The 26828-nt window shown below is 41.7% G+C and overlaps 2 protein-coding genes and 1 long non-coding RNA gene across 9 annotated transcripts in view; 1 reads left to right on the top strand and 2 right to left on the bottom strand.

The window, feature by feature from the left end:
* Positions 1 to 1144, bottom strand: part of SGIP1 (SH3GL interacting endocytic adaptor 1) — a 149363-nt gene extending 148219 nt beyond the window's left edge. Inside the window, exon 1 of the mRNA XM_081193707.1 lies at positions 859 to 1144. The gene's annotated coding sequence lies outside the window, so the exon portion shown is untranslated. The remainder of the gene's footprint in view (positions 1 to 858) is intronic.
* A 6486-nt stretch (positions 1145 to 7630) lies between these two features.
* Positions 7631 to 26828, bottom strand: part of PDE4B (phosphodiesterase 4B) — a 257231-nt gene continuing 238033 nt past the window's right edge. For 6 of the 7 annotated variants that reach the window (XM_081193750.1, XM_081193751.1, XM_081193752.1 and 3 more), the window contains 9 exons: positions 20256 to 20349; positions 18116 to 18291; positions 17319 to 17417; positions 17005 to 17169; positions 16068 to 16167; positions 15656 to 15810; positions 15413 to 15535; positions 11313 to 11495; positions 7631 to 9647 (listed from right to left, as the gene is read on the bottom strand). In XM_081193750.1, coding sequence (XP_081049876.1) covers positions 9282 to 9647; positions 11313 to 11495; positions 15413 to 15535; positions 15656 to 15810; positions 16068 to 16167; positions 17005 to 17169; positions 17319 to 17417; positions 18116 to 18291; positions 20256 to 20349 — 1461 coding nt within the window. In that variant the 3' untranslated portion in view covers positions 7631 to 9281. Of the gene's footprint in view, positions 9648 to 11312; positions 11496 to 15412; positions 15536 to 15655; positions 15811 to 16067; positions 16168 to 17004; positions 17170 to 17318; positions 17418 to 18115; positions 18292 to 20255; positions 20350 to 20982; positions 21171 to 26828 lie in introns of those variants that run through there. The other variant, XM_081193756.1, reaches the window with a different exon arrangement.
* LOC308586837 lies at positions 21612 to 26054 on the top strand. Its single transcript, XR_014008086.1, has 3 exons — positions 21612 to 22922; positions 24259 to 24348; positions 25207 to 26054. It is a non-coding gene; the product is annotated as an uncharacterized lncRNA (long non-coding RNA).

Raw genomic sequence — 26828 nt, 5'->3', positions numbered from 1 at the left:
TGGGTATCAGATTGTAACCTTACTCCTCTTCCTCCACCCCACATTTTTTAATAGTAGTTGTATAAATTTTGTCTTAGAAACTACATCTTGAACGCACCATTAAAACAAAACAAAAACCCACAATATGTATAACTGTGTGGTTTTCCCATCCACAGTATTTCCATATACACTTCTCTGAACCATATACAGATATTGCAACATGGCTTAAATCTAAAACAATTGTTCCAGTTCAGTTCTTTAAGATTCTGTTTCTGTCCATCAGACGCATGTTTATAGCCAGACAAAGATATATAGCAGGTATGTACAGTAATTATTCACAAGGGACAAATACTTAGATTCTTTTTCATGTTTTGGGATCCAGTGCCCGTTGTTATATGCAGTCTACTAAAAACCAGAGGCCTAAATCATATTAGAAATAAGCCCCATTAGGTTTATTGGTGCTTATCCTCATATAACTTCCTGAGATCTCAATATCTCTGATTATTATAGTGCTTGTACCTTCTCACCTGCTATCAGGCCATTGCCATGCCAAGTTATCCCCATATCCAGTGCTATTTTTCTAGGTGCTGAAACTCACCATGAACACCTCCCTTGTTCTGTTGTTGTTGTTCAATGGTGCCCACCAGAGAGGTGCTGGAACTGAGTTCCTGTGAGTTCTTCCTGGGGGAAAAACACCCCTCCCTATATCACAGGTTGTGGGGTGTGTGTGTGAGGGTAATTACTGTAGAATAGCCACTTCTTGTTTACTTTTTACTGTGTTTCTGCAGAGTGTCATGAACATCTCTCCCTCCCAAGGCTTCCCTGTCAAGATTATTTTTGTTTCTGTAGCTCAGAAAAGCCTAATTTTTTTTAACATACTGTAATAGTTGCTCCGTTTCCCTAGATGTAGATAATGCATTGTGTTGCTCTTATGGTCGGGTTAAGGCCTGTATATGTTGTTCAGCCATTTTCTTCAGTGCAGTCTGTCTCTCCTCTCTAGGAACCAACTCTATTACTTTAAACCTTCCATTGCTAAAGTATATCATTCCCCCTCCCCTCTCACAGACACAAATTGCAGAGGGGCAGGGAAATTATGATGGGGTGTATGGGGGGGAGGGTATTTAACCCTCTCCCGACCCACCCTCCACCTTACAATGGAGAATGGGGTGGAGCATGTGGTAGAGCACCTGTTTTGCATGCCAAAGGCCCCAGGGGAAAAATCCCTAACTGAAACCCCAAAGAGCTGCCACTGCCAGCTAGTAAAATAGGTGGACCAATGGTCTGACTCTGTAAAAGCAGGACTTTTTTTCATCCAGAACTCAGTTCCAGCACCTCTTTTTCTAGAAAAAATAGCACTGAGCATAAGGCAGCTTTTTATTTATTTGTTATTAAATTTGTATACTACCCTTCATCCGTACACCTCAGAGCATGAAAATACAAAATAAGAACACAAAATACATAACAGGAACAAAGCAAAACAATAAACCGGCTTCCTCCACCCCCACCCCCCATAGACACGTTTAAAAGGATATAGGGTGTTAGCCAAAAGCCTGGCTGAAGAGAAATGTTTTTGCCTAGCACCTAAAGGTGTATAACAGGGGTAGGCAACCTAAGGTCTGTGGGCCGGATGCGGCCCAATTGCCTTCTCAATTTGGCCCGCGGACGGTTCTGGAATCAGCATGTTTTTACATGAGTAGAATTTGTCCTTTTACCGGTATTTAAAATGCATCTCTGGGTTATTTGTGGGGCCTGCCTGGTGTTTTTACATGAGTAGAATGTGTCCTTTTATTTAAAATGCATCTCTGGGTTATTTGTGGGGCATAGGAATTCATTCAGTTCCCCCCAAAAAATATAGTCCGCCCCCCCACATGGTCTGAGAGAGGGTGGACTGGCCCACGGCTGAAAAAAGGTTGCTGACCCCTGGTGTATAATGAAGGCGCCCGGCGAACCTGGCTGTGCTTCTGTGAAGGAATCTTGTTTATACAAATGAAGTGTTAACAGGCATTGCGTAATGTGCTCTGACATTTGTAGGGTAATGTTACATTGCAATGGATTCGCTGTGGGGAGTTTTTTTATCTGGCCCAGTGAAATATTGCTTGGTGTTAGAATTCTCGTTATGCATAAGAATATGCTTGTTTTGATTGGTGCGTTCGAGTTTTGAATTTTCAGTTGGACTGTGTGATTGGGTGGGGCAGGACTTGACGTTTCAGAAGAAGTGTGCACATATATATATATATCTCCAGGTGCTGGTGAGAAGAGGGCTAATTGTGAGTTGGAGTGGTTGGTGGAGTCAGGAAGGAACAGGAACAGAAGGAGGAGGACCAGGGGTCAGGGAAGGAGGAAGAAGACCAGACAGGTAGGTAGAATGATTTGGTGCATGGCGATTTGATTATTATCCCTTTCTCCACCAGATGGTGCTGTTGATTTATGATTGAATGCACAAATATCAGAAGATGGTCTTTTCCAGTTCATGTTAGGGAAGGATGAACAAAGTGGTAGAAAATCACCATGCTTGAGCAACATCACTGATACGAAATTCAGAATATAACACAAGAATTATCAGTGGCCAAATAACTTGAGATCTGGTGTAGTTTAGCATAATGACTAAGAAGCTTAGCTATGAATCAGCACTATCAGGAACTCAACTAGATGACTTCAGTTAAGCCCCACCCCTCTTTTTGTTCCCTGCCCCATGTGGGTAATTCTGTGTGCTTTACAAGGATGCTGTGAGGATTATAACAGAATAATGTATTGAACACTTGAAAACACATGAGGCTGTGCCCCTGATCATTCCTATTGCCATCTCCCCTGCCACCCTCACAATAACCTCTTAGCTCAGGGCAACCCAACCTATATCAAGTGGGCTGCAAGAGTGCTTTGATGCAGAACCCATGGGCCACACATAGCCTCGCAATGCAGGACGGGAGAAGCAAGCCCAAAATTGGACAACGACACCCCCCCCCCAGCCCTCACATACCCTTCACAAAGCTGGCTTTGGGAAGGAGGTGCATGTTTTCTAGCTTTTTCAAACCACTCCCATATCCTCATAGCTCTTTAAACCCCTTATTTTGCAAACTGCCCTGAGATCGTTTGATGAAGGGTGGTATATAAATTTAATAAATAAAACCCCATCATACCCTCACAACTCCTCTGTTCCCTGCTCTATTCAAACCTCTTCTGTTATTTAAAACTGCCATTAAAAAAACCTGCCTTTTCTTTTGCTCTCCTGCCAAGCCCTGAGTTTACACAAATCCAGGATTGTGACGAGGCACTTACATATCCTCTAGTGGGACTGCACAACGACAGCCTTACATTGTTATCTATATAGGAAGATATAACTCAAAATAAAAAATGAGGTAACAGCATATTAACGCTAAATGCAAAAATCTGTGGAAAAGATGTGCCCTGTGATAATATGGCATGCAAAGGGTTAAAATGAGATTGACTGTTACACAATTGCTCCTCAGTGGGTGTCAGCCCTATACCAATTCAGTCTGGTGCAAGCCAGCCTCAGAGCTATTTGTTTTTCCTCTGTAGTTCAGCAACTGCTTTTTTTGGTTCCAGTAGTAGATAGGTAGCCGTGTTGGTCTGCCATAGTCAAAATAAAAAAATTCCTTCCAGTAGCACCTTAAAGACCAACTAAGTTAGTTCTTGGTATGAGCTTTCGTGTGCATGCATACTTCTTCAGATACACTGAAACAGAAGTTGCCAGATCCTTCTATATAGAGAGAAGATGGGGAGGGGTGTTACTCAGAAGGGTGGTGGGAATGGGAGATAGGCAGATAGCTGAGAGAGCCTCTTGACGACTCTTGACGACTGTAATAGGTCTTACAGGAAAAGGCAAGGGGTGGGAAGGTGAGAAATGGTTTAGTTATGTATAGTGAGATAAGAATCCAATGTCTTTGTTCAGCCCAGGTCTTTTCATGGTTTTAAGTTACCAAACTCATTACCAAACTTAAAACCATGAAAAGACCTGGGCTGAACAAAGACATTGGATTCTTATCTCACTATACATAACTAAACCATTTCTCACCTTCCCACCCCTTGCCTTTTCCTGTAAGACCTATTACAGTCGTTAAGAGTCGTCAAGAGGCTCTCTCAGCTATCTGCCTATCTCCCATTCCCACCACCCTTCTGAGTAACACCCCTCCCCATCTTCTCTCTATATAGAAGGATCTGGCAACTTCTGTTTCAGTGTATCTGAAGAAGTGTGCATGCACACGAAAGCTCATACCAAGAACTAACTTAGTTGGTCTTTAAGGTGCTACTGGAAGGAATTTTTTTATTTTGCTTTTTTTGGTGTCTGCTGTGGTGTAGGGTTAACAGGAAGGTGTGCAACCATGTGAGTAGATACACAAAGAATCCACTGAACCATATTGCATGGTGTCAGACCTGTTCCCCACAGACATCTCAGCACAGTGGTTATGGCACAAATATGAGTTTCCAGGGAAGCTGGTAACTTCAGGGCAATGCGGCCAGCAACTGGAGAAAGTGGAAGCAGGAATCTGAAGTTTACAGCATTGTTTGTGATGCAGTTATAAAGGATGGTGAATCAAAAACTGTCCTGTCTCTGCATGTGCCTGGGGAAGAGGCTAGGAAGGTTTTCAATATCTTTCAGTTCACCAAATAGTCAGATAAGCAAAATACGTCATTTGTTACCAGCAAATCTGAGGCCTGCTGCACTCCTAAAAAGAATGACTTGACAGAAACAAGTTCTTCACATGAATTCAGATGGAAGGGGAAAGCACTAATTGCTATGTCACTGATTTAAAGATGCTTGCACAAACTTGTGAGTTTGGAGAATTGCTTGTCTTCCTCATTAAATAACCATGCTGTTTGTCGAGCATGCTCAGGCAGGCTGAGGGCTAGGTTGCTAAGAAACCTTTATTTAAATCCTAACTTGTGCTGTAGACATTTGTTAATCAACTCCTGGACAAGGACCATAATCCTTTGTGGATGCTGTGCAAAAGGTATCCCCTGCTCCCTGGTGTTGCAGTTATTGTTGCTGGCAAGCCTCTTTATTTCTAACTGGACACTGGTGCAGAGAATGTGGCCCAATTATTGCACAAGAAGGTGAAATCAATCCCAGCAACTGTCACCCTGACTGCATTTGAAGGGACAAGAATTACACCAAGAGGAACATTCGTAGCCTTTTGCAAGAAAGGTGTTTTGAGGTGGGCCATGCAGCGTGTGAGACTATGCAGCTCATCAGGTGTGTGAATGAAGATCATGCCACTTGACCACTGCTAAAGACATAGCTCCTTACAGCACACTCCTATATATTTTTGCTGGTCTGAGACACTTTCCAGGTGTGCATTACATTTATGTAGACTAAGTTGTGTCCCTAGTTGTTTATGGATGCAGGAATATCTCCAACACCATAGAGGACCAACTGCAACCAGCCCCACAGTACCTCAAGTTCATTGGGTCATCTCTAAAGTGACTAAGTCTATGTCCTGAACCCCTGGCTTACCTGGCAGCAAATCCAAAGTCCAGGGTCAAGCCACACGACCAAAGTCCAAAGCTCAGGAAATGCAGTCCAGAGTCAAACCCAAAGCAGACTCCAGGAGCATTCAAGCCAAAGTCCATCAACAGGGGCAGTTGAGCAGACAGCACCTCAGCTCTGCTTCCCTCTTTGCTTGCTGATTGCAGCATCTGGGCTTGATGAGGCTTGTGACCTTCACCTGTTCTGAGCCTACTCTAGCTGAGGAATCACACGCCTTCTCCCAGAGCTAACGAGCCCCACCTGGCCAGCTAGGGAGCTGGGCTGTGGGCTATTGTCTGTCCCAGCCTCCTAGAACACCCCTCCCTCTGCTCCCTACATCTCAGAGCCCACTGTGTTCATGGGCACAAGAGCCCCTCTGGCTCTGGTGATGAGTCCTGCTGCTCTGGTTCCTGTGCATCCATCCCCTGTCACCCTCTGAGTACTTCCTTCCCCATCCCCTGCTTGCCCCAGTGTGTCCCAGTCCTGGCTACACCCCTCGCTGGGACCCTCTTCCTCCTCCCCATCATCCTGCCAGTTCATGATAGCCTATAGCATGGGTGAGTAGCTGAAGTATTATACAAAAGAAGAATGGGTTGCTTAGGCTGTGTCCTGACCCTAGAACTTCAAGAAGGCTGTCAGGAGACAATTTTACATTCACACAGATATTGATGTCCAGAGAAACTTGGCAAGGAAGAAACCCTTCGCCATCCTCAGTGAAAAATATGACTACTGGCAATGGGTAGGATACCCAGCCAGATGTGTGGGGTAAAAGTAATAAATTATTATTATTATTATTCTCAAGTCGTGGACTGAAGCCAGGTGACAGCAAAGTGGATGCCATTAATGAAATGCCTCCACTGGATTATAAAAAGGGTTTGCAACAGTTCTTAGAGATTGTTCAGTATTTGGCTGAGGTTGGCAGGAGCTGAGCCAGAACAACAGGAGCTCACCCTGTTGTGGGGATTTGAACCACTGACCTTCTGATCAGCAAGCCCAAGAGGCATGGTCACAGCGCCACCCGCTCCCCTAAAGAGTGTCATAGTGTGTGTGTGTGGGGGGGGGGGGGTTGACAGCAAAAGATCTGTCTTCATTACTTCTCCAGCTTCTTCTATGTTTAACCACTTCATGCAAATATTCTGCAGTAAAGAATGATATAATTTAATCATATTTCCTTGGCAATCCTAAATTTAGAACTGCAGGTACTTTCACATCATACCCATAGCAATCTAGGTGACAAACCAGTGGAAGTGGCATTTGAATGTGCTCCACCTGACCTATTCATAGATTAGCAGACAAAAAGGTTATTTAAGAGGTTATCGGAGATAAACTGAGACCATATTTACCTATGATGTTTGTTCCTGTATCACCGGCACAAATAAGAGTTGGGATTAGGAACTGAGAATGACTTACCTATAGTGAATGGCTTCAGTCACATCACATTTTGTTTTTAGTGATTTGTGCAGCCACTCTTGGGAAGTTCTCCAACGCATAAAAAACTATGTATTTATTAGTTAAAATATAGAATTAAGACCACTACTGCATAGACATTTTACAAACTTCAGTAGCTTCTGCTTTCCAGCCACCACCAGGAGGCACATGGCTCTTCTATGTTAATTTTCAGGTACCCAGACAGTTTTGCTTACATTTTACTGCTCTCTGCAATGCTGATAAAATGGGCATTTCATTTGTGGGGAACTGGTTTAAGATATTGGTGTATGTTGGTTTGTCATTTAATACCAATTGGTGTTGAGATGGAGGCTAAGGAAAATTATTAAGCCCATGAAATAAATTTATGTGTTTAGTTCCCTATTTATAACGTTTATACCCCGCGTTTCAGAAATATTTTCCATGGGGCAGCTTAGAAGTTTTTAAAAACCTGCTGAGTTTTATAGAAATTAATGGGGTACAACACTGCCATAACTTGCTCCAGGGTATGAGACTCTTAAGGTAGAAAATCTGTTTCACCCTTTGTGTTCTTATGTATTTATTAATCAGTAAGAGATTTGCTTAATTCAGTATCATGTCTCCACCAGTGACTAGTATGTGTTTGTGTTGAGCGATTCATACCTTGCTCACTACCACCAATGGTGACGTTTAAAAATTCTGCATTAAACATGCAACTGAAGCACAGTAGATAACTAAAAAGAACATCTAGGAAAGCCCAACCTAAGTCATGCTTTAATTTATTCACTTCATATAAAAATCTCTTAAGAATGCATCTGAACACAATATATAATACTATAACAACATACATTGTGTGAAACTTTGAAACAAAATAACCACCTGGAACAATGCAGTGTTCAACAGACATACAAACCCATTGATCATGCACAACTGTGCTATTTCATCAACTAGTTAGTCACAAGTTGGACTGAAAGCTTGGAACATAGTTTTACAAACTGAGATTGGCACTGTATACATGCCTAACAAGCTTTGTTGGAAGAAGTTTCACAGCACAATTATAACACCAGTTCACATTTTGTCATAGAAATTCACATTGGGTTGTTCATTAATTGGAAACTGACACTTAACATTTTGTGGCATTTTACTGTAGGTTTCTCTTTCAAAGTTTCAGCAGCTTCACATCATCTGAACAGATGATTCTAAATATTTCTCCATCACCCACCAACTGTGATGATTCCCCAAATGCCAGTGAAAATGAAACCCCTGTGAGCCAATGCTACCTGAATGCCCTCTCTGGGTTCAATATGTCTCTTTTAAGCTATGTTCAGGTTTTTCTACTTTATGCAATACAAAAGGTTACAAGAAAGGCAACTCTTATGCAGAGTATTCTACACAAGTAACATCACCACTGACAGGCAATGTTAATTTATATAAATTAATACTTACAAAACATTACATTATATACATTAAGTAATAAATACACTGTTATAAACAGTACTGGACATGTTAGAGCTCAAGGCAAGTGCAAGAGAGAAAAGGGGACATGAACAGTGGGGAAGAGAAAACACAAAGGACCAAGCGTGCAACTTCCACCGAGTGTTTTTTTTAAAAAAATAAGGGGAGGAGAATGTACATCACATTACCTCAGTATGTTGACTTTTACATGTGCTGTATTGTGCTAAGGAACAGAAAGCTACACTTTATCCTGTGCAAAAGAAAGGTCAAAAACAATTAACCGGGGGCGGGTGGGGGGACATTTTTCAGTAGATAACAACACAGGTTTTGCAGGGTTGATAAAGTGACCAATGGTGCAGTAATGCAAAGAGGAGGGCACCCTGCTTTATTTAGCAAGTCAACGTGATTAAACTGCAAAAAAGAAACAAGTATTGCCCCTACAAAGGAAGACCTATTTCGTTAAAACAGGAATATTTTTTTAAAAAATATACATCAATATCAAACATGTTTTGTTGTGTACTTAGTAGGTTTCTTGAAAAGACGTGGAAGTTTTTTTTTTTATAAAAAAGGCACACGGGTCTGCAGACAGGTGGACAAGTTTTAAATGCAGAGTTACAAATCAGTAGTTCTACATGCCAGACCTGTCTAGATTTCAAAATCTCTTAAGAACAGAAAATATTTCAGCCGAGTGTTGTTCACGATCAGGCTTGTTCAGTTGCAACTCACACTGGTTCCAGATTTTGTTTTTTTTGGCTGACAAAGCTTAAGCTGCAATATAAATCACCTGTTAATTTCCTGAGCAATCACTACACGCTCTTTAACCCTGACTCCAATCTCAAGTAGCTGGAAAGGTCTTTTAGCCAATGGTAGGTGCCTAAGACCTCGATTTCAGGCTAGTTAGCAAGACAACCTGCATGTGCATGAAGTATTTAAATTCACCCTTACAGATAACAATATATTAGGTATCGATAGGTGATGTATCTTCTGTCACAATTTCTATATTAGCTTCACTTTGGGAACCCCTTCTTCCTGGGTCAATCACACAGAGTGTCTTTGTACTGCTGAAGTAGCTGATACCATCACTTTCTTTCTCAGGCCCATCAGAGTCCTCTTCTTCAAGCGTAAGCTCAAACTGGAACTTCTCCATCAGGCCCTGACAGTCTCTGTTGCGTTCATCAAGGGGAGGAGAAGGGCTCTGAGGGATCATGCTCTGGTACCAATTCCTGTTATCTTCTAGAGTATCCAGGATATCTTGGGCATCCGGCTGTACTAGGTCTGCCCATGTCTCCCAAAGTGGGTGGACAATGTAATCAATGAAGCCAACCTGCAAAGCAATAGAAAGAAGTTACCACGGGTCCAAATTTGTTAAGAACCAAAGAAAAAACTGTAAGAAAATACACAACATGAAAAGCTGCCACTGTAATGGGTGCAAAATGTGGTGAACTGCATTTAAGCTTGGGAAAAAAGAAGAGAGAAACTGAGAGCTGAAATTGACATGTCCTTCCATCCCTACCTCTGACGTGAAGTTTTGTAACAGTTTATAACTGTTAACATACTTTTCACAATGCACTGTATCTTTGGACAGAAGCAGAGGGGTGGATGATGTTTCCCTTTAATATTTATATTCTCCTCCACCAGGAAAGAGAAAGGAGGCAACTGCTCTTACACCCAGCCCCTTGCACTCAGTGTGGGGATACAGTAATGTTCTGTGGAAATGGTGTGTCATTGTGGGGAAAGAATGATGCCTTCACGTTTTGTCTGATGAGTAAGCTCTGAACTGAGCTAGTTCTAAGTTGCTTGACAACAGGAAGTGCAGAGGAGAGAAAACTGAATGGCCATAAAAGCTATCGTCTTCCGCCTGGCCAAAGTTTGTCACTTAATTCCAAAAGCTGCTGGAAGGCAACTTTACAGAGCAGGAAAACAGCTCTCCAAGGAGCCCATCGCAGTCCTAGGATGTTTGGTTTGGAAATCACATTTGACTTCTTCAGACACAACAGGATGTTAAATGAGCCGTTATAATTCCATTGTAACCATTGAGACAGCTTAAGCCAAAAGGTGACGAAAACTTCCTGCAGAGTATGCTCAGGAGAGACCTTTAAGTTAAATAGCTTTGCCTGGTTATTAGAAGGTGGGGTTCTTCATAGCCATAAAGAAACGCCACTAGAAATGTTTCAACTTTTTTTAACACTAAGTTGAAAGTTTATTCTCTTAGCAGACAACTTGAACCAGGAAAATGCATAAACTTTGTTTTACCTGTTTTGGGATTGTAAAGGACATTGTTTAATCTTTTTGTGCTATCTTTTCCATTATTATTATTATTATTATTAGTTTTTTTTCAACTTGATTTTCTCCCAAGGAATTAAGGGCAGCATACAACTTCCCATCCATTTTATCCTCACAATTTCTGCTATTTTTATCCTGTGAGGTAGGTTAGCCAGTGACAGTGAGATAGACCAGCCAAAGATAACCTAGTGAGCACTCAGTTCCTACAGTTTAAGTTCCACTGCTCAAGCCCAGGCATAGGCAATGTAGTGCCCTTCGATTGTTGTTTAATTACTGCTCCCATCTTTTCTGACCATTGGTCATGCTGGCTGGGACTGGTGGGAATTTCAGCCTAACAACATACGGAGAACACTGTATTGGCTACCCCGATATAGTCATTACCCCAAAATGGTTCTCAAGCATTTGCAACTAGAATTGGGAATATAAAAAAGAATGATTATATCCCTCACACAATGGAGACATTCATAGCTGACAGTAGAATATTTTTTTGCTAAGTCCGCAAAGGTTTCAGAGACATCTAGATATTTGGAATCAATCTGTGTTCAGCACCAGATACAAAAAGAAACCTTCTGGAATTACCAGTAAATGCAAATAACACAGAATTGGGGGGGGGGGGACATCCACCCCACCTTAAAAAACGCTCACACTCATGGCAAAACCCCAACTGAAAATGTGTGTGGTGGGGAGGTAAAGTAAAGTCAAATACCTGTGACTTCTCTACAGAAGCTGTGTGCTTGTCACACATTGGGCTGATTTCCATTCCTCTCTCCCGTTCTTTGTCCCCCTGCTGGAAAAATTCCTCCATGATTCTGTCTGTCCACTGTCGATAGAGTTCAAGGGATTTTGTGGGATTACTTAAATCAGCACAATGGACCATATTTCGGAGAACCTGCAATTGCATAACCTGCATTAATATGAAGGCTCACATAATCAGGCAGAATAGAAAAACATTTCATTCTCTACTTGCTGGCACATCCTGTACAATTTCATATTAAAAGAAGAACATTTTGATCACAAAAATGCCCTTATTTTGGAGTATTTTATAAAAAGAGAACATTAAAATAAATTTTTACTAAGTCAAGATGTGGATTATTTGGTGAGAGGTCATGTTATATCACCCTAATTAACTGTGGATATGCATGATGAGCAATAATTTCGGTCTGTGCAAGCTGCACTAACACTCTCCTGAATACGCAAGTGCAAAGCTAAACTAAAACTAAACCTAAACCCCAGAAGTGGGACTAAATCAGGGACTAGGAGTCCTGTTTCATGGGTCATGGAGGCAAGGATTCAAAACCTGAAGGGATGGGGGATGCAGGACTAGCCCCCAAACTGCTGTGGGACTAGTGCCTCTCCAACCCAAGGATGCAGCACTGCCATTCTTGGACGTGGAGGACTTTACAGCAGATGACCTGAGGCTTCTCTGCTCCACTGCAGTATTGGGGAAGGCTTGGTTCTTTTAAGTAAAGCAGCCCCTTGCAGTGCAGGCAGGGCTACCAATAAGGCTTTAGTTGCTGCTGCTATATAAGGGCTCAGTTTATTCCTTGCTGGAGTGACTTCAGAGCTCTGCCTTGTGTCTTGCCTGAACCTCTCCTTTTCTTAGATCCTGGTTGGGCCTTGGCTCACCACACCACAGAGCAGGACAAACATCTGCTTATACCAGCTGCACTGGCTCCCGGTGGAGTACAGGATCAGGTTTAAGGTGCTGGTTTTAACCTTTAAAGCCCTATACGACCTAGGACCCTCGTACCTACGGGACTGCCTCTCCTGGTAAGCCCCACGGAGGACCTTACAGTATACAAATAACAACACCCTGAAGATCCCGAGCCCCAGGGAGATTAGATGGACCTCGACCAGAGCCAGGGCCTTTTCAGTCATGGCCCCGGCCCTGGTGGAACACTCTCTCAGAAGAGACCAGAGCCCTGCGAGATTTGACATCTTTTCGCAGGGCCTGCAAGACAGAACTGTTCCGCCAGGCCTTTGGCCAGGGTTCAGTCTGACTCATTTTCTCTTTGTATGAACAAGTACGAAGGAGGTTTCCCAGCCCACTCACAGGTCCTTATAATATCAGTGGAAATAGTTGGTCCTGGCGAGTATTAACCGTTTTCAATTTTAACTTGAGGATGGCCATTTTTCCAGTCTAATTTTAATTTATTTGAATTAATTTTGGGATGCATTTTAATCCATTGTTTGTTTGTTTTTATGTATATTGTGTTTTATATGATGTTAGCTGCTCTGAGCCCAGCTCCGGCAGGGGAGGGTGGGATACAAATAAAAGTTACTATTATCTATTATTATTACCTACCCTTTAGCTTAGAGTTGCATTCCAAATTACTTTACGCTGCTTGTGCCTTAAAGATACAAGTGTGGAAGAAAGAAATGTGTCCAGACTCTCGTATCTTGAATCTGATTCAAGATGAGTTGGGAGAGAGTTAGAGCAGTGTTTCCCAACCTTTTTTGGGCAAAGGCACACTTGTTTGATGAAAAAAATCTCGAGGCACACCACCATTACAGCCCCGTGACGTCAGCGCGCAGCGTCACGCCGGGAGGGACGCACGAAAGTGTAAGTTTCAATTTTTTCCCCTCCCCCTTGCCGGGGAACCTCCAAGCTTTGGGGGTGGGGGGGGGAGGCAGCAAAGCGAGGCAGGAAGGAGAGCGCGGCTTGGCTGGGTGAGCTTTGGCAGGGGCGGGCGCTGCGGATGGAGGCGCTGCCCGCTGAGCTCGCAGGCAGGCAGACGGCGAGAGCCCCGCGCTGGGTGGCCTCTCCTCGCCGCCGCCGCCCCGCCTCTCGCCGCCCGACTCGCCCGCCTCCCTCCAGGCAACATCTCGCGGCACACCAGGCAACATCTCGCGGCACACTAGTGTGCCACGGAACAGTGGTTGGGAAACACTGAGTTAGAGTGAAGATCTAAAGGTCCCTGGTTCATCTGGGTGTCAGCAAATCCTACAGAGAGTTAGTATAGTAGTGAGACTGAGGTACTCAATTTCAAATTCTGTCTCAGCCATGGGATGAACTACCTCTCAGCCTAACCTTCCTCAGTTAGTCTAAAAAGTGTCACTTCAGGTTTTTTCCTGATCTTTATAGAAGACGTAATATAGCATGCCATATAATCTACTTCACATAGTTGCTGTGAGGATAAAATGGAAGACAAAACTACATTTACCAGCTTGAGCTCCTTGGAGGAAATAAATCAAATGAAAATGGTTTTGTAGCACCTGAGCTGTCAAACTCGTGAGTCTGGTTCAGAATTTGTGACCCTGATTTATGCAGGTTCACAGACAGTGCCTGCCAAGACTGGCATCTAGCTGGCCCTTTGTTTTTCCAAGCATAATAGATATCCGAATGTCTGTCTAGTCATGTTTCTTTTCACCCTACTTACTTCCTAGAAGCTGGAATATGTTATATAACTGTTGTAGCTCTCAGTTGCTAGTGTGAAAAGAACTTAGCAGCAATGGAGGACAACTTGAAAGTCTTAGCACAGGTTGATCACCCATGCTGGTGCAAAATTCTTAAAGGTAATTCTCTGAGCTATGGAGGCTGAGCTCTAGTCTGCATGAAAGGGAATTTTTACAGAAGGAATGGGGAACCTGTCCCCCTCCCACAATGCTGTCAGAGTCCAGGTCCCACCAGTCCAGGTTAGCATGACCAATAGCGGTGGATGATGGTGATTGGGAATCTAGTGACATCAGGAGGGCCACAGGTTTAATGTAGGAGATTCTGTGAAGGGATATTTTTCTTTCATATTTATGTAATGCTTATTTAGAAATGGGAATTCTGTGCCAACTAGGAGAAACTTAGAACTGAAGAACAACGGGTTTGTCATGGGGCACTGTGCATTGCCACAAAGCTAGTTACCCTTCTGGCGTATCTGTTGTGACAGATAATCTGTCTGAAGCACTGAGGAACTGTAGGACAAATATTTCACCAAGATAAGGGTTAAATAAGTACCCTCATCTAAATAAGTACCCTCATATTTTTTTCAAGTCACAGAAATTTCTAGGAATATTCTAAAATGGATGTTTCTAGGTGTATCATCATCAAAGTGGAAAAAGCAGGTAAACTATTAGGATAGAGTCCTTGTCTTTTTTGGAATCAACTTCTTCTTTCAGTATTCTTAGCCACCCATGACAAGTCTTAATCCTTGGAAGCCATAAGCATGTGAAGAAGGAACTTTCAGATTGCACAACACTTGGCAAATGACCAAATGATCACTGAACTGATTATACTCCTTATGACTGTGAGATCCTGTCTTCTCCAAGTGGGTTTGAAGAATGTAGGAAACCACAAACCACCAAATTCCTATCTTGTGGAGAGGTTTATATGATTATATAGTTTACGTGCGCAAATGTCAGTGTGCTTATCAGCTCAGTCATGTTTCCAACTGCAGTTGCAAGCACAGGGGAAATTTTGCGTAGCAACATCTACAGTAGCATATAGTCAACGTTTGTCCCATCAGGTTTCCTCTTACTACCCCCTTTGGTGCAAGTCACTTCCATAGCCATTACTATGCCATGCTAAAGCTGCAGGTGGCCTTATAGCCTCGCCTTAGAAAGTTATCCACCCCCCGACTCGCCCCCCACCCAACTACCTGAAAATAGGCTGGCTTTTTCCACCAGAACAACAGTGCAATGCCTTGTGCTAGAAGTCCTTTGATGCACAGCAGAGCGAACTATCAGGTTCTGGACACACCTTCTTCACAGTAAGTCAAGAATATAACTTGTTATGTTTTCTGTTTTGATCCCTAAAGGAAGTCACAGTAAGCGGTATGCCTTTTTAAAAGAGAAAACAGAAGCTCCTGTACACACCTGTATTCTGTCTGTGTAGTTATCTAGAAGCAAAACTCCGGAACTTGTCACTTTTTTAGTTTCCACCATGGTCTTTAGGTCTGCCAGTAGGGACATGTGTTTGGACATATCTGTGGCCAAGACCTATATGAAAAGAAAAATAATTGTTGTAAATGCAAGGAAGTAGAAACCTGAATTTTGGTTGCATACATTAGAAAAATGAGCAGTAGTAAGTTTTCAGGGGGTGGGATACCAAATCCTTACCATGTCTATCACCATTTTCCTGAGAGTTTGACGTTGCTTCTTGGTCAAGTTCTGGAAGATGTCACAATGTTCTTCTTGTAGCAGCTTAAAACCCACAGCAAGGTGGTGATTTTCCAAGACTGACTCATCATTGTACATCAGAGCAAGCTCAGAATCTGACCAAAAAACCCACAAAAAAACAGATAACGTAACTCATTATTTCCTAAGGAAATTCATTTTCAGTATATTCAAGGCTTCCTGATTTAAAATGAATGTATTATATTTATTACATGATTGGTTGTTTTTTAAAAAAAGATCTAATTAGTAAATAAGTTTCGTGAAGTATAACTGCCCAAATTGGTGATAATTTTGTGTGTGTGTGTGTGTGTGTGTGTGTGTGTGTGTGTGTGTGTGTAATAAACATAGGACTCACTTGTATTAATAAGAAACTGGTTGGAGACACCAGGGTGATCCACATCATGAATTGCTGCTGCAAAAATGGCTGCAAGAATTTCCAGATCAGTGAAGACAGCCTAAGGCAAAAATGAGCAATAGATAGATCATAATTTTGAACTCATTAACCACGCACACAGACATCAACAGAAACCAAATCATAGGCATTTCTTAAAGTAGGACTAGACTGTTTTAGTCACACATTATTAAAATGACACAAACAGTTTAAAACTTTTAGGACCACTTGCTACTTTCCCTTCATTCTGACACATTCTTCTGGGCACAATAGACCCTGTATACCTACTACAGGTAATGTAACTGCACAGATATAAATCTACTGTATTCAGTATTAAGTTTCTCCATGTAAAAAATAAAAATTTGATAGCAGAGTATTGCTGAGAAGTTCCATCTTAGAAATCTAGGTCTAAATCAGGCTTCTTCAACCTCAGTCCTCCAGATGTTTTGAGACTACAATTCCCATCATCCCTGACCACTGGTCCTGCTAGCTAGGGATCATGGGAGTTGTAGGCCAAAACACCTGGAGGGCTGAGGTTGAGGAAGCTTGGTCTAAATTAATCTTACTAACTATATACCCAAGCCCTCCAGATGTTGCTGGACTACAATTCCCAACCATCACTGGCCAGTGGTCATGCTGACTGGGGTGATGGAAGGTGAAGCCCAACATCTGGAGTGCCACAGGTTCTCCATTAGTGGTATGGAAATCAGCTTAATTGTGCAACTACCAAGAATGCCAGAGCATATGGGAACAGCTGTAGAATCCCAGAAGGGTGAAAGCAACTACAAAGAAACAGGAATTAAAATAAAACAAAGAACTGTTGTAAATAAATAATTAACCTGCGAAACAAATTCACTATTGCAACATGAGCATTTCTCACTGCAGGTGGGGAGCTACTCACATCCAAGGCTGGGGTGGACAGGAGGACATGTGTTGACTGGGCTACATCAGCCGCATGGAGACTGTTGTGGTAGGCCACATCGGAATGGTAGTGGTCTTCCAAAGTCATCATGTAAGCTATGAAGGTATCTGATGAGATCTTGAATGTCTTTAGCAGATCTCTCTCCTGTTTCAAGGTAATTTAAATTGCAGAAGGTTATAAGGTGATGCAGACCTGAAGGCTTCATCATGGGGGTGGATGGGATGGGACTGTTTGTTGTTGCTACCTTTAAATGCAACCATCTGAAGCAATATATAACCAGTGAAATTACGAACCTGAAAAATAGCGTACATAATGCAGGTGAGAGGTCTACTGTGTGAATATCTTGCAACGTTAAATATGTTCAGACCCCATTTATTCAGATCCTCCAGCTCCTAGAGGGGGAGAAAACAATCAATATTAAACAAAAAATAATGGATATACAACACGAATGTAATGAAGGCAAGCCTGTAAGTAGTCTATAGCTATATTTATAAACTCAAAACTCTCTCTCTCTCTCTCAAACACTAATAAGATAGTTATCGAAAGAACATTATATATCATATAAAAGGAACAAGGAAGAACATCTCTTCCTAAATTGCAGCTACATATTTGAACATAAAGTCGAACCTTGATTTTCGAACAGCTTAGTTCTCGAACGTTTTAGCTCCCAAACGCCGCAAACCCAGAAGTGATCGTTCCAGTTTGCGAACTGTTTTTGGAAGCCGAAGATCTAACGGGGCTTCTGTGGCTTCCAATCAGAAGCCGTGCTTTGGTTTCCGAACGTTTTGGCAGTTGAACGGACTTCCGGAACAGATTCTGTTTGACTTCCAAGGTATGACTGTATTTAACTATTTTTTGCTACCATGCCAGCACCAATTATGTGCTAGGGAGTAGTGAGTCAAAACTAGACCCTGTAATGGTGAATTCTTAAACTACATAAGAGAATACCTTTCTGATATAATCAGAATACACGTTTGAATACTGGTGTTATATACTATATTAAGCAGCTGATCAAAATCTCTCTCTCCATTGGTAGCAAGTGGTATCTTACACCAAAAGACTAAAATAACGATAAGTTAACTGCACTCACCTTGGCTAGATGGTCTTCCTTTTCTGTTTTCACACCAAATCTTGAAATGCTAGTATTATTCAAGCTTGAACTATGCATTAGCTTTTTCACACCACTGATCTGTGTCATGAGCTGCTTTTTCTTTTTCTCTCTATCCTTCTGTGTGGGAGAGGGAATCTCTACATCATTCTGTTTGTCTGTGAAGAACATATAGAGAAATGAATTACAAAGTTTATGAAGCAATCTGTTTTAATATCACTTGTGTACAATGTTTATATTATACTGCTTGCTTATTCAAAATAGTTTAAACAATTTAATGGATTTATAAATCTAATGTTTGGATACTGTTACAAATAAAGACAAAAACTACTACTGTTGCCAAGATTATTTTTAATGATTAATAACCAAAGGTGGAGCTATGTGATGGATGAAGTCAACAGGAGCCATTAACGGCAGAGGCCCTTAAAAAGGGACCAATATCACTGGCAATTTTAACACAGTGATATCATCATTATTTGTTCAATAGATATTTTGTGCATTTTATCAGTGCTTGGATAAAGATTGTGGATCAAAGTGTTCACTGTGCGGGTCAAAGTGTTCACCTAAGAATATCCACTGAAGACAAACGAGTTATTTTTACTTGGTGGTAAAACAAGAGTAAAAACATTAAAAATGTCATAATTTGTGTGTGTGTGTTCACAATCCTAAGTGAAATGTGGACTTTCAGATTAATTTTGTGTGTGTGCGTGCGTCAAAATGCCTATTTACCAACATTATTTTGGAAAAACCATAGGTTAACACTATCGCTGAAAGTTTGCTGGCTGCTTAAAATTGGGGAAACAAATACCCACACACAAAAATTGTCACTATTAAACACTACCAAACAAAACAAAACTGCAACAGATCTTACATATTATGGGCCAGTTTAAACTGGATGCATTTGGGCAAAGGGAGAGAAGCCTGGAAGTTTTTTTTTTGGGGGGGAAGTATTGGTTGTGGAAGGGTACTAGTATTTAAATACTTTGTCACTGCTCCATATAATGAAGGGGAAAAATCACTAAAAATCTTTCATTAAGAAAAAAGAATGGCTATAGTCAAAGCAGAAATCAGATGAAGAGCATATAAAAGCAGGTAAGTAGGGCTGTCCTGGTGTAATGGGCCAACCACTTCAGGCCCAACCACAGAGTTAGCTGACATGGCTGCTCTAACTTTTCAGCTTTATAATGCACCATGATGAATAGCCCCAGGCAAGCAAACACCCCAGAAGGGTAACACAAGCAAGCGCCATTCTCAGCCCCACTACTTCAAGCCTGGGGAGTATGGATGGTTGCTAAGCAACGGCCTCCAACATTAACTTCTGCCCTCGATAGCACCTGTATGCTCTTATACTTCTAGATTTTACTAATTAGGTTTTTCTTCTGTTTAAAGGTGGCGTAACGGAATAAATCACGTTCCCTTCATACGCCGCGGTTTCATCTGCTGCCCAAGACATGTCATGAAATGTGCACCCCACAGCACTTTGTCCAGTTTCTTTGCTCAAGCTCATCCCTACACAGCACTGGGGCTTCTACGGTCGCCCTGCCTGGCCACAGCTCCTTTCACTGCATTGGAGACTGATTCCTAGAGTCCACTAAAAAAAACCTTTCAATGAGAGAAACAAATGACTATACTCAAAGCAGAAGTCCACTAGGTTCTTAAAATGGGTTGTTGGGCGGCCCAGTGGGTTTGGGATTGGAAAGGAAGGGGTTGGGGTTGTAAACATAAAAAGAGCCCGCTGGATGAGGCCACTGGCCCACCTAGTCCAACACCCTGTTCTCTCCTTGTCCAACCAGATCCCTGTGGGAAAGTTTCAAGCAGGATTCGGGGACAAGAGGACTCTTCTCATCCTGTATAGTTTCCAGGAACTGGTGTTCAGTAGCGTTCCTGCCTCCATAGTCCTCTCCTCTGTGAATTTGTCTAATCCTCTTTCAAAGCCAACTTGATTGGTAACCATCACTGCCTCTTGTGGGAGTGAGTTCCATAGTTTAACTAAGTGCAGCGACATCACTGAAGCATCACTGCACCTGTAAGAACAGCCCCGCCTGCACATCAGAGCCTGGCCATGCTTGTTAAAACCTAACTTACACACAGAATGGAATGGGTGTGGTGCTAAATAACTTACCCAGGAAAGTGTTTGAAATATATTCAGATACTTGGTTCCCCGATCGGCTCATTTCCGAAAGGTGTGTCAGTTCTCGGTTCAACATTCTCTTGAACTATTGGTAATTAGAAGAAAAGAAAACCCAAACCATCAGTTTTTTTAAGCGATACATGCACAGTAAATAAAATGGGACATTATTAACTAACTTAAAGATGGCATCATTCAGCAATGCCTTTATAGATAAACTATAAACATATAAGAAATATTTTTAGACGACATGGTGCGATTTAAGGTTATGGTGCTGTCAGTTTTTAAAAATATCGTTTTAAAAAGGCAGATACATTTTACCTAATTCTGCAAAGCTATGTCGATTTTAGAGCAGTTTTTGGTCTCACAAGTTATAAGCCTGTTCTAAATCTTGATCATGAGCAATTTAGCAATGTCCCACATACAATACAAAAGCAACATCAATTTATAAAAATTTTTGCCAGGGGAAAAATGAAATGTTAATATGGCATTTGGCTGGATTATCAAGTTGCATACAACTTAAATATACTTTGTGTAAATGATCATAAAATGATGCTCCTATTTTTCATGACATTCTGTTTGTATGGCAATATTACACCTTACTGTACAAGCATCTAACATGTTTAAGGCTATATAGCAATAAATATGATTCTGATATATACTTTACATATAAATAACACAACTGGACATTATTATTTGCTTTTCTTTATTTTAAACCCACCTTGATATAACCCCAAGATACAGATAACAAATAGTTTGCCTCAGGCATTTTTGGAAGACTTTGCACGCCAAAAGAGAGAAATCTCTTATGAAGAATTTGCAGATCAGAGGGAGGAACTCCTCAGGAAGAAGGATTTCCTGGTCAGTGAGACTAATGTTGGTAAAAGTCAACAATTCCTGTAATAATGGCTACTTGCTACTCCAAGACAACACCAAGGTTTGTATTCCAGTTTTGCAGAAAAGAATGTATTGTTGGAGGCTTTGTCGGCAAAACACACACACAAAAATGATGTAAATGGGCTGCGCAGAGGAGGGAGAGCTAATCCAACTGTTTCCAGCAAGCTGCCTTAAAGCACTTATGAATTATGAATAGTCCTGGTTGCTTAGTTGTCTGAAGGGGGGTTTCCAAATTAGTGTTCCTTTGCTGTACTGAGCGAAAAAGAACGGACGGCTGCTTTTGTAGGCATTGCTGGATTTAGCTATACAGCCATCTTTTCAAAAGAAAGATTAAAATGGAGGAAGCCCCGTGCATATCTAAACAAGGAAAAATAAGGCGAGCAGCACCCCCTCCTCTTCTTCTTCCTCCTCCTCCTCCTCCAGATCACTGCATTGCCATTATGGGAAATCCCCTTTCACTCACAGAGATTTTTAAACACAGCTTTAGGACACTGATTTAAAATTATAATTGTTTTCTTCCCTACCTATTCCAATATGATTTCGTATTGCTTTACATATACAGAGAAGATACATATGCTTGCATCTGGCTAAGAAGTATTTTAATGTTTCAATGCAAAGAAAACCAGACGGCTTTCACTTCTGAAATTCTTAGCAAACATAGAAAGCTATGTTATATCTGCAGAGCAAAATGTAAGATATTTCCATAGCCTGTTCCCTAAAATAAGTTACTCAGAAGCCCAATGTGATGCAGGGCGCTGCATGTTTTCCTTTACGAACCCAGGCTGCAAAGGAACCACTGCATGCAGACGCTGCCTCTTCTTATGTCAGTATATGAATCCACACTAAAAGCACTCAGTAAAGTGAAATAAATCAGACTGAATGATTGTTGTCATTTAAAGCACATTTGCACCGCTTTTGTCTTGACCACTTTAGGAAACAGGGATATTCTAAAAATAAAGGTGAGCTTCATATTATTTCTGTTTTTAATTAGCAGCCAGTGTAGGTTTATAATGTAAAGCTGCTTTCTTCCCCACCCCCACCCCACATATCTCATTCCTTTCTTCAAGAGTTCATATACAGCTGGTCAAAAGAATACCATGGTACTATGGCAACAGCACCACATGACAGCCACCCTCATTTACAGACAGGCTTCCCTTCAGATTACTGTCATGCAGCCCTCATGGCCTGCTACAGGAATTCCAAGAGTGCTTTAAGCAAATTGGAAGCTAATTCCTGAGATCTAAAGTGTGTGTGTGTGTGTGTGTGTGTGTAAAGCAAGTCTAGTAATATAGAATCTCCGTCCCTTTGGACAAAAGAAATCCTGCTATTTATTGGTTCAAACCTAAGCTACAAAAGCTTGGACCAGAAAAATATTTTTATCTACTTCTTAAAAGCTGTTAAGCATTTTTGGTACCCGAATCACGACGTCATGATCTATATCATGATAGAATACATATGAACTATAAAGAATAGTCTGTTATATGGAAGTTGCATTAGAAGTATTATTCTGTCTTCAGTCACAAAGTGATTTACTCAATACGACCTTTAGCAACAGAAAACAGTAACATTTGTTTCTTTTAAAGGTAAAGGGACCCCTGACCATTAGGTCCAGTCTTGACCGACTCTGGGGTTGTGGCGCTCATCTAGCTTTATTGGCCGAGGGAGCCGGCGTACAGCTTCCGCGTCATGTGGCCAGCATGACTAAGCCACTTCTGGCGAACCAGAGCAGCGCACGGAAACGCCGTTTACCTTCTCGCCAGAGTGGTACCTATTTATCTACTTGCACTTTGACATGCTTTCAAACTGCTAGGTTGGCACTGCTCCATAAATTCACATAAATAGTTCTTTAAACTGGTTTTTAAGTGTAGCCACAGATGAGCCCCTGTTCCCACAATCAGTGCTGCTTCTCACTTCAAGCTCTTCCCCTTTTATTTATTCCCATGTTAGTGGAGTTAATGCGTAAGAGAGGTTGAGTGGTTATATAGTAACAGTGGGTGCTTCCAGATTGTTGCAGTTTTGTGGGTGGCATTCAATGGCACACTGGCAAATTCAGGTTGCAAAATTAAAGTGGGTTTTGAGCCCTTGCACAACAAACCCCTCCCCACACCTCCACCATAAAGTGCTGTGATTGATGCAATGTGGTATAACTTCCCTGCCAACAAATCAGGATGAAGGCCTGGAAGCAAGCTAAACGCATTTCGCAACTGTGGGGCAGAGCTAGGTCTATTCCTTTTCCCTGCTTATTTTAACTCCTTGTGGCAATGCAAGAGATTTACGATCCCATTCCCTGTACAGTCATACCTTGGATCCCGAACACCCTGGAACTTGAATGTTTTGGCTCCCAAACGCCGCAAATCCGGAAGTGATTGTTCCAGTTTGCGAACGTTCTTTTGGAACCTGAACATCCAACGGAGCTTCCGATTGGCTGCAGGAGCTTCCTGCTGCCAATCAGAAGCCACGATTTGGCTTTTGAATGTTTTGGAAGTCAAATGGACGTCCAGAACGGATTCCATTCAACTTCCAAGGTACGACTATATTGGCAAATTGCAGTGTAGCTTTAGCAATAAGTGCCATATTACAGTTTCAAAATTAAGAGACCCACTTGGTTCCAAGTTGACTGTTCTATAGATATTCCGTTCATTTTCCCGCATCTCTTATGGCTTGGAATAAGAGATATCCTTTTGAAATAGGAAGTTTTGGCAATCCAAATATTTTAATAGCATCTCCCCATGCTGATCCTAGGGTCAACCTTTTATCCTAATAATGGCTTGGAAAGGAGCTTATTGGGTAGAGAAACATATTATTTACTCTCCTTTCAGGCAATAGATCATGTTTTGATTTTTCATTTAAAAAAATCAAATGTTTAAAATAGTATACAGGTGTGTTTAGCTATTCTTTAGATAAATTGCTTGTTTGGTCTTTACCACATATGAAGAACCAGCCTGCCCAGTAATTTAAATTGTACACCATGCCCAGATATTATGTAAATAATTTCTTAGAACTCCTTGTTTGCTTGCAACAAGGTAAGATTAGTGTTGGAATTCAAGCTACATAAACGTGCTGTCAAGAAGTAGAGACCTCTGCTAACTCTACTCTGCAGGACTAAAAAAGCTTGACCAATTCATTGGAATTGACTGACCAATCACCACTGCTAAACAGAAGTTGCACGGGATTTTCTCCATCCTAACAGGTAGAAACAAGATTAGTTTCCAATAAACCATTTATGAACCTTATTCTTATCTGCCCCCACCCTGAGGGCCACCTTTGACTGGTAGATGAGACATCCCACATATCAATCATTTGACATCATTGTGGGCTTGCTAACTTCTTCACGCACTGATTCCCAAAATGCTTTACACAGCCACCTGGTTGTTGAGTGCTTGGGAACTGCAGCACAAGGGGCTTTGTCAACCCTATGGCTGATGCTTTGGAAGTGCTAAGCACAGGGCTTGCAAAACACATTGTGCAGTGCTTCCCAAATGCCTGAGAGCCAGCTGGCTTTGGGGCATTTTGGAAGCACCACACAATGTCCTTTCTTCTCAGCCTTGTTTTCAGTGCTTCCCAAGCATTGGGACAGCACAGTGGATTTCTGCAAGGATCAGCTATGCTATCGGCTTCCCCATGGGAAATCAGTTGCACAGCTGGTCCTACAGGTTTGAACTCACCACACACCAGCTGATCGATAAACCATAACCATAACAGAATTCCCCCACCCCTCCACATACCAGAATACTCTATGATGTTCACAGATCTGAAGTGATTGCTGTGAAAATGAAATAGCTCCAAGTTGTGATGGAAAGCACTAAGGGATTCGTTCAGAAGCCATGAATAATTTTGACCCCAGAACAAAACAGTCAACTTAAGACTGAAAACTAGCAGCAGCAGAACAACATCTGTTAGACACATACTCTTCAGTCCTCTATGCGACTGCTTAGTTTATTTTCCCAAGTGGGCTATATACGCAGTAACAGGAAAACTGAACAGGTTGTATAACCAGTTCAATGGCAACATGAACCTTGCTAACAGCAGCCTATGTTGTGTCTTTTAGATTGCAGGAAGAGCACACAGCCAATACTACCTATACATGTTTTGTCCAAGTAAAAAACAAATCTGAGAATTGGCCGTCAAAGAATGTTCAGAGCTTTTAGCTACTCCGGCTTATTACTACTCCTACAGTACTCAGCTGCCCTCACTTTCTACAGTTTGGGTTTGAATGGCAAATATGTTATTGAATACTTTGGATTTTGGAGCCAAAATCTGAAATGCTAGAAGAGAAAACTCACAATCCTGGTGTTTATGTACAAACAAAAAAGAGTTATGAAACTCTGAAATTAAATATAAGCTACAACGCATCTGAACCGTTTCCTTTACAGACTGTGAAAAGAAGTCTTTTAAATTGCCTGCCAGCATTGTGTGCTTCCAAGTGGGTGCTCTGGGAGAAGCGTCACATGGACAGAGGCAGCTTCTGGTGTGCGTCACTCTCCGACCGGCTCATGATGGGTTTGCTCAGGAATATGTCATAAGATATGGGCAAGAGAAGGTGTGAATGATGCTCCCTGTGAAGGTCAGGAATCCCAGCCATGTAGGCGCAGGGGAATGACTTTCAAGCTCATGAATCTCATTTAGGACTCAGATCAATGGACTGGTGCGCCAACAACTTAGTCAAAAGCGAAAGAACGTCAGGCTTTCAGTTAAGGAAGATTTTATTCTGAGAACCAAATCAATATAATCTAAGACATTTAATTTTATATTGAACACAAAGGTATGGCTCTGCAATATTAATAAAGAAGTTTGAACAGGAAGTGGTTTTCTTAAATTTGCTTACAGTTGGGGAAATAATATATATAATCTGACCAGCAGTCTACAGGGGAGAATTGCCTTTCTGCTGACATTTGAAGAGGCATATGAGAGCAGGCTGAAGACTGCATGGGTCTAAGAAAGAGTTCCTCTCATACTCATTGTCCAAACTTCCTTCACTCACAATACACTTCCTTTCAGATGGATGTGTACAATTAACAGTGAAATCCTTTGTATGTCTATTCAAAGGTAAGCTCTATTAGGTTCAATGGGAGGTAAGTGTGTGTGCAAATAACATGACAAGAACCGTCATCATGAACATGACAAGAACATAGACCAATCTAGCTCAGCATTCTGTTTTCAGGGTTTATGCTAACTTAACTTTCTCTGTTTTTTTCAGGCACAACCTGCGATTTAAATGGAGCAAACATCCCTTTGCGGCAAACCCAAATTGACGTCTGCTCTGATTTAGCTTTAAAGAGCGGGTTTTTGCTCTTTAAAGCTCAGGGGGACAAAAAAAACCACCTCACCAACAACTGCTCAGACATGGAGCATTAAAGCACAGACATCTGCCTGGGAAGAAAAGTGTGGAAAAACCCCTCAGAATGGCCAACCAAATGCCCATAGAAAGCCCACAAGCCTAAATGGCAATCTGAAGAAGCACCAGTTTAATTGGATGCTACTGGAGGTTAGGCATGCCCGAATCTAATTTGGATCAATTGAGCAAGTGCTGAATTCAGAACAGGGGTCCACTGATGTCAGCTGCATTCAGATATGCTGCTAAACTTTCTCCTGGTTTTTGCCATGCCCAAATGTTGTGCCACGCAGTGGAATTTCCGTGAGAAAGGCGGGGAGGAACGTACAGGGCATCGA

Source organism: Podarcis bocagei (genome assembly GCF_964188305.1).
Source record: "Podarcis bocagei genome assembly, chromosome: 5".
NCBI lineage: Eukaryota > Metazoa > Chordata > Lepidosauria > Squamata > Lacertidae > Podarcis > Podarcis bocagei.
This window is presented reverse-complemented; position numbering and strand designations above follow the sequence as displayed.